An 8651-nucleotide genomic window follows, 5' to 3' on the forward strand; every position below is an offset into this window, starting at 1 on the left:
AAGGTTGCTGGATCGAATCCCTGAGCTGACAAGGTACAAATCTATCATTCCGCGCCTGAAGAAGACAGTTAACCCACTGTTCCCCAGAAGACCATCATTATAAATAAGAATTTGTTCTTAACTGACTTAACGAAAACAACATTAGGTTTCCTCTACTGCAACACCCTATGGCCACAACCCAAACATGTATTTTATTTCTCCATATCTACTTTTATGTACAGCTATGAGTTAATTTATGTTCATAGAAGTACATATGCAGTCCATGTGTGTGACTGACTCTCTCAGTGTATTAATTCCTGTGTGCTTTTATGAGTTTGAAAGTATGAATGCGAGTGGGAGTTGTGCAACAAACAAAGGCACACGTCATAGACAGAAGAAGGCAGCAGTCTTCTCAAGCTGTTCACGCACATCTTTGGTGTTGAGGAGGAGACAATCATGCCCACAGGGTATGTGTCGCCCTCTAATGGATACATTAACATTTTACATTTTGATCATTTATCACACTTATTTTTATTTTTTTATATTTTTTTTTCTGTTTTTGAATTTTACCCCTTTTTCTCCCCAATTTCGTGGTATCCAATTGTTTTTTTTAGTAGCTACTATCTTGTCTCATCGCTACAACTCCCGTACGGGCTCGGGAGAGACGAAGGTTGAAAGTCATGCGTCCTCCGATACATAACCCAACCAAGCCGCACTGCTTCTTAACACAGCACGCATCCAACCCGGAAGCCAGCCACACCAATGTGTCGGAGGAAACACTGTGCACCTGGCAACCTTAGTTAGCGCGCACTGCGCCCGGCCCGCCATAGGGGTCACTGGTGTGCGATGAGACAAGGATATCCCTACCGGCCAAGCCCTCCCTAACACGGACAACACTAGGCCAATTGTGCGTTGCCCCACGGACCTCCCGGTCGCGGCCGGTTACGACAGAGCCTAAACGTCAGTTAGTGCTAAACACGACTGCTAGAATCTTGACTGGAACCCCAAAATTGTATCATATTACTCCAGTGCTAGCCTCTCTACACTGGCTTCCTGTTAAAGCTAAGGCTGAATTCAAGGTTTTACTGCTAACCTACAAAGCATTACATGGGCTTGCTCCTACCTATCTTTCCGATTTGGTCCTGCAGTACATACCTACATGTACGCTATGGTCACAAGATACAGGCCTCCTTACTGTCCCTAGAATTTCTAAGAAAAAACAGCCGGAGGCATAGTTTTCTCTTATAGAGCTACATTTTTATGGAATGGTCTGCCTATTCATGTGAGAGACGCAGACTCGGTCTCGAACTTTAAGTCTTTATTGAAGACTCATCTCTTCAGTAGGTCCTATGATTGAGTGTAGTCTGGCCCAGGAGTGTGAAGGTGAACGGAAAGGCACTGGAGCAACTAACCCCCTTGCTGTCTGCCTGGCTGGTTCCCCTCTCTCCACTGGGATTCTATGCCTCAAACCCTATTACAGGGGCTGAGTCACTGGCTTACAGGTGCTCTTCCATGCCATCCCTAGGAGGGGTGCGCCACTTGAGTGGGTTGAGTCACTGACATGTTCTTCCTGTCCGGGTTGCCCCCCCCCCTCCCTTGGGTTTGTGCCATAAGGGAGATATTCGTCATGTGTGTTATGTGTCAGGGGCTAGGGTCAGTGTGTTATATCTGGACTATTTCTCCTGTCTTATCCAGTGTCCTGTGTGAATTTAAATATGCTTTCTCTAATTATTTCTCTTTTTCTCCTCTCTCTCTCTCTCTCTCTCTCTCTCTCTGTCTCGGAGGACCTGAGCCATAGGACCATGACTCAGGACTACCTGGCCTGATGACTCCTTGCTGTTCCCAGTCCACCTGGTCGTGCTGCTACTCCAGTTTCAACTGTGCTACCTTGTCCCAGACCTGCTGTTTTCAACTCTCTAGAGACAGCAGGAGCGGTAGAGATACTCTGAATGATCGGCTATGAAAAGCCAACTTGAGGTGCTGACCTGTTGCACCCTCTACAACCACTGTGATTATTATTATTTGACCCTGCTGGTCATCTATGAACATTTGAACATCTTGGACATGTTCTGTTATAATCTCTACCTGGCCACCCCTCATAGCCTGGTTCCTCTCTTGTTTTTTTCCTAGGTTCTGGCCTTTCTAGGGAGTTCTTCCTAGCCACTGTGCTTCTACACCTGCAATGCTTGCTGTGTGGGGTTTTAGGCTGGGTTTCTGTACAGCACTTTGTGACATCACCTGATGTAAGAAGGGCTTTATAAATACATATGATTGATTGTAATGAGCTGTTTTTACCAACACCTTAGCTCCTACCGTGGCTACCTGCTCATCGTCTATCACTCAGTATGAGCCCCTGACCACAAAATTTGCTTTCCGGACTGACAATCTATAGAGAGGACCTGACTACTGTCATAAACAAGAGTTTAACCCACATGTTCCTCCCTGACCCATGTCCCACATCGTGGGGGCTGCTGTCTGTCTGTGGTTTACACTGGTACATTTCCTCCAGCTCACATTTTTGTGACATCCATTGTGTCTTGAATGTCCATCACCTTGAATCCGGGGTTGTCAATACCCAGCGTCTTGTGGTGGTTGTTTTGGTTACTGTTGCATTGGCCTAAATTACTCTGAAAGTAGTGGACAATGTGGGGTAGTCATCGGCACGGTTCTGGAGAAGTTGGAAAATTCCACGCGGTACTTGCCCATCTTGTCGCGGGAGATACAGCAGGAAGCTGTATCCCCATCCTGGGGGATGAAGGAGGCCCATACCTGGCAGGCGGAGCTGGTGGACTCGGCCGTCCAGTCCAGAAAGACCACCAGCTCAAAGTTCTGCTGCTGAAGGGAGTCTGCTGTCATGCCGTAGAACGGACTGGCCTTGTCAATGACATGGTATAATGTCAACGGGCAGACAAAAAACAGGTTGTCCTGGCCAGCGTCCACTGCAAAGTCAATGCCTACCTGGTCCAGAATTATAGTTTCGCTGTCCGGCGTGACAGTTGTCCTAAGCAGCTTGCCGTAGATTTGGCTCCCGGTGAGTAAGGTCTTACGGAGGTTGACCACTTGAATCACCAGGCACAGGCGGTCCTTGTTCAGGCAGATGACCGCTGCATCACTGAAAGTCACTGTCTTTTCACTCTTCTTGGGAAGAGAGATCTTGGCCAGGATCACCCCACACATGAAGCAGTTGATAAAGACCGCAATGAGGGATTGGACGACGATGATGGCCACGGTGCCAGGGCAGTGCCCGGAGAGTGCCCGTCCACCATAACCAATGGTGGTCTGGGTCTCTAAGGAGTACAGGAAAGACATGGTGAGATCATTAACATTGACTATACAGTGGGCATGACTGGCTGTAAAGTTCTGTCCAATTAGATCCCCATTGCTCTTGGCGATCCAGTGCCATAGAAGGCTGAAGATGAACCAGATGCCTGTGAACCAGCTGCCGGAGGCAATGAAGAGGAGGACGGAATACCAGCGGATCTCCACCAGGAAGGCAAAGTGGTTGTGGTACTTGATGTTGCCAAACTTAATGTTGCAGCAGCCATATTTGGTCACCAGCCGGGTCCGGCGGATTCTGTGCTCTGTCAGGTAGTCGTGGTTGGGCCTCTGGACGAACTGAAACATCCTGAGCTCTGGGGAAAAAACAATAACAATTGTGTAAGGCCGGGATAAACCGCAATGGAGGAACCACAAAGTGGTCAATTAGCTGACAGACTAGTTTTATTTGGTTATGGAAAATGAACATCAATAAAATGAATATAGAAAAAAGAATAAGAACTTGAGTGTTTATCTCAGATAAACTTTTGAAAAAACGTATCCCCCATTTATATTGTTCACTAACCTTGTTCATAAAACAGCTCGTCAGCAATAGATTTGAAATGTGTCTTTGATATTCCACAAATGTTTCTTCCCGTAACAGGACATATTTTATTTGCCTTAGATACAAGAGATAAAACACAACATGTTGTGTTCTATTATGTTTTCAATGCCTTAGGAGATGAAATAGTTGATAAAAGTTACATTTGATATTTCACAGTTACCCACCCTACAAAGTGGCATGAGTACATTTGTGGTTCTAATTGTTCCCCTGTTATGTAATTGACTAAACAAATCCCTGGCAGCAGTTCCACTGAAGGGAAACCAGACAATAGTGATGCCCTTGCACTTTACGATCTCTGTCTTAAATAACTATGGCAACCTCTCCCCAAGTAACCATTTAACATAAGTCACTCGTCCTCTAATAAAACTCAGTGAGGCAACACTGTTTCTGCCCTTAAAAAGACAACAGCCTTTTTTCACAATTTCCTATTCAGCAAACATACACACAAAACTTTGCACTTATAAAAATGTCAATACCACTTAAGACATTGTTGGTCTGTCTATCTAAACAGTGGAAAATACACTTCACGTACCTGCTAAGTGAAACCATGGGCCACACTGCAGAGACAGGATCAATTCGGGAACTCCTCCTCTGAGCAAGTTGCCATGAAGGAGTTGCAAAGGTTTTAATCTACAGTGAAATGTCCTAATCCCAGCCACATGTCATGGTGTACACAGCCCTCAAACAGACAGACAAGAGAGGCAGGTTGGAATATTCCAGACAGTGCATCACTATTTTAGCCTTACTAGACCCCTGTCAACACCCCACCACACTCCTCCGGAGTCCCTAGTACAGCCACTCACTCCATCCCAGCCAGGGTGTCGTGGTTGGCTGTGGCTCTCCCTGACATGGTGGCCCATTGCACATGGTCTCCACCACCACCATATGTGAAGCCTCAATTCCATAAATGGAATATTCTGGATTCAGTGGCCGCACAGTTTGCCACACAAGACCTACGACAGGCAGGAGGTGCACCTATTGAAGATGGGACAACGTGACCACTGCAGCATCCATGCTGTTTTGATTTTCAACTGAAACCATTAGTCAATGAAATAGGGAGAAAAAAATACAAAGACATGACTTATTGATGTCTTTTCTTCTCAATTGTTCTTTAAATACAGTAGACGCTTCTAGGAAGGTGCAGTATCATTGGTTTTAGGGACCCTATTCAATCCAACACTTGTTTACTATGATTGTAGCTGTACCACCAAGTGTATGGTACTGTCTTATATCATTTTGATGTCGATTTTTAGATCTGTGTTTAAATACATGTTCAAAACACTTTCATTTTCATAAAATTGGGGCACGTAACCTTACTCAACAATTTAGCCTGACCACACGCACCTGTTTATTTGGTTTACAGAACTATTATTGAGAAATGCCCTAGATAATTTATTTCTTTGCTTTTACCAAATAGATAAAACATGATACTGCCCTGTAAAAGTCTGTATTTTGCAAACAGATTTGAGTGTACATTAAATATAATGTCTTACAATTACACCATGCTTGTATTGGCAATATCAGAGAGGTAGGCTTGTTGTGTAAATCAAATGATACAACCCCCCCCAAAAAAAGTATTTTAAATCAAGTTTGTAAGGCAACAAAATTGGAAAAATGCCAGGGGGGTGAATACTTTCGCAAGCCACTGTACTAGCAACACGCATAACCACCAAACCAGACAGGCAAATTCAGTGCAGCTAAGACAAATCGCCTTAAATGTACAGTTTTATATAGAGCCAATGCTGAATGGAACTCTTTACCAATCCATATTTTTCAGGCAAAAAGTAACTCCACCTTCAAGAAAAAAGAAAAGAACATCTAATGTGATAGACCATATGATTGGACAGCAAATAGAAAGCATCAACTGAATGTTAAATGGGTTAGGGTTAGGGAATGGAGAATGGAGAAAGCAAAGAATGGAGAAAGTCAATGGAGTAGAGAGGAAAAAAATACAAAAACATGACTTATTGATGTCATTTCTTCTGTTCTTTAAATACAGCAGACACTTCTAGGAAGGTACAGTATCATTCGGTTTAGTGACCATATTCAATCCAACTCTTGTTTCCTATGATTGTAGCTGTACCATCCAGTGCAGGGTATTGTAGAACTTTCATTTTCATAAAATTGGGGTATGTAACCTCGCGCATTTGCAGATTTACTCAACACTTTAGCCTGACCACATATACCTTTTTGTTGGGGTTTACAGAAGCATTACTGAGAAATGCCCTAGATCATTTATTTATTTGATTTTACCAAATAGATTTAAACATGATACTGCCCTGTAAAAGTCTGTATTTTGTGAAAAGATTTGAGTGTACATTCAATAATATGTCTTACAATTACACCATAGTTCATATTGAAACATAATCTTTTTCTTCTGTATCACATGTTCATTTAAACAAATTTGATCCCTTCATATGATAGAAACTTGATCATTTGATGTTTACTTAAAGTTTGCTGAATGTCATTATAAATGCACGTCTCATTATACTATTAAAACCTGACTGGCTGTGTTAAGTCTATTTTAATTTAACTATTATTTTTATGAGCCGTTATAAGCTATAATGCCGACTACATCTCAAGGACAGTTTTGGTACATAAATAAAATTACTTATGTTAATGTATGAAATAGAATTCTGATTGAATGCGCCATGATAAACAATGACATCAGTATATAATAACTTACTCTTAAAATGTAGTTAGGCAACACTAAATGGCTACACTGAATTATCGGCCGATGATGTCGACAAAATTCTCAAATTATCTGTAATTAATAATAACTCAATTGGGAAAACCAAATTATGAACTTACCTCTTTCAGATGAAGAACTTGATGAAACTACCGAGACCAAGGCAGCTCTGCCCAAATATATACATTACCAGTAGGTGTGTCAAAGGTTTGGACACACCTACTCATTCAAGGGTTTTTATTTATTTGTACTATTGTCTACATTGTAGAAAAAATGTGAATACTTCAAACTATGAAATAACACATATGGAATCATGTAGTAACCAAAAAAGTGTTAAACAAATCAAAATATATTACTTCAAAGTAGCCACCCTTTGCCTTGATGACATATTTGCACACTCATGGAATTCTCTTAACCAGCATCATGAGGTAGTCACCTGGAATGCATTTCAATTAACTGATGTGTCTTGTTAAAAGTTAATATGTGGAATTCTTTCCTTCTTAATGTGTTTGAGCCAATCAGTTGTTGTGACAAGGTAGGGGTGGTATACAGAAGATAGCCCTATTTGGTAAAATACCAAGTCCATATTATGGCAAGAACAGCTTAAATAACCAAAGAGAAATGATTAGTCCATCACTACTTTAAGACATGAAGGTCAGTCAATCCGGAAAATGTCAAGAATTTTGAAAGTTTCTTTAAGTGCAGTCGCAAAACGTATCAAGCGCTATGATGAAACTGTCTCTCATATCGACCGCCACGGGAAAAGAAGACCCAGAGTTACCTCTGCTGCAGAGGATAAGTTCAAGTTACCAGCTTCTGAAATTGCAGCCCTATTAAATGCTTCACAGAGTTCTAGTAACAGACACATCTCAACATCAACTGTTCAGAGAAGACTGTGTGAATCAGGCATTCATGGTCGAATTGCTGTGTACTACTCCCTTCACAGAACAGTGCAAACTGGCTCTAATCAGAATAGAAAGAGGAGTGGGAGGCCCCAGTGCACAACTGAGCAAGAGGACAAGTACATTAGACTGTCTAGTTTGAGAAAAGGAGCCTCACAAGTCCTCAACTGGCAGCATAATTAAATTGTACCCGCAAAACACCAGTTTCAACGTCAACAGTGAAGAGGCAACTCCGGGATGCTGGCCTTCTATGGCAGAGTTCCTCTGTCCAGTGGCTGTGTTCTTTTGCCCATCTTAAACTTTTATTTTTATTGACCAGTCTGAGAAATGGCTTTTTCTTTGACGTTGAGACTGGTGTTTTGTAGGTACTATTTAATGAAGTCACTCTGTGGTCCAACTCATCCCAAACCATCTCAATTGAGTTGAGGTTGGGTGATTGTGGAAGCCAGGTCATCTGATGCAGCACTCTCCACTCTCCTTCTTGGTCAAATAGCCCTTACACAGTCTGTAGGTGTATTGGGACATTGTCCTGTTGAAAAACAAATTATAGTCCCACTAAGCGCAAACCAGATGGGATGGCTTGTCGCTGCAGAATGCTGTGGTAGACATGCTGGTTAAGTGTACCTTGAATTCTAAATAAATGAGTGTCACCAGCAAAACACTCCCACACCATCACCTCCTCCATGCTTCTGTCATGTACTGTCATGTTGTGTCTTGTCTCTGTCCTTTCCCTTCATCCTGTCTCCCTCTGCTGGTCGTTGTTAGGTTACCTTTTCTCCCCCTCTTTCCCCCAGCTGTGCCTTGTCTCCTCCTAACCACCTCGTCACCCCTTTTCCCACCTGTTCCCTTTTTCCCTCTGATTAGGTCCCTATATCTCTCTCTGTTCCTGCTCCTGTCCTTGTCGGATTCTTGTTTGTTGTGTTTCATGCCTGAACCAGACTGTCGTCATGTTTGCTGTAACCTTGTCTTGTCCTGTCGGAATCTGCCGGTCCGTCTGAGCCTACCTATGTTTGGTAATTAAAGAAGCTCTGTTTAAGTTAATTCGCTTTTGGGTCCTCATTCACGCACCGTAACAGAAGAATCCGACCAAGAATGGACCCAGCGACTTCGGATCCTCTCCACTCAGCCGTCGGGATCCAGGGAGCGATGCTAGGCAGACACGAGCAGGAATTGTCTGCTGCTCGACATGCCGTTGAGACCC

At 43.0% G+C, this 8651-nt stretch overlaps 1 protein-coding gene across 1 annotated transcript; it reads right to left on the reverse strand.

The window, feature by feature from the left end:
* Positions 1-2489: 2489 nt before the first annotated feature.
* On the reverse strand, positions 2490-3603 carry kcnj1b (potassium inwardly rectifying channel subfamily J member 1b). Its single transcript, XM_036934568.2, is given in 2 exon segments — positions 2490-2619; positions 2621-3603. Coding segments are annotated over 2 exon segments (1113 nt in total).
* Positions 3604-8651: the final 5048 nt, after the last annotated feature.

This window comes from Oncorhynchus mykiss, chromosome 10 (genome assembly GCF_057628025.1).
Source record: "Oncorhynchus mykiss isolate SJ-2025 chromosome 10, ASM5762802v1, whole genome shotgun sequence".
In the NCBI taxonomy this organism is placed as follows: domain Eukaryota; kingdom Metazoa; phylum Chordata; class Actinopteri; order Salmoniformes; family Salmonidae; genus Oncorhynchus; species Oncorhynchus mykiss.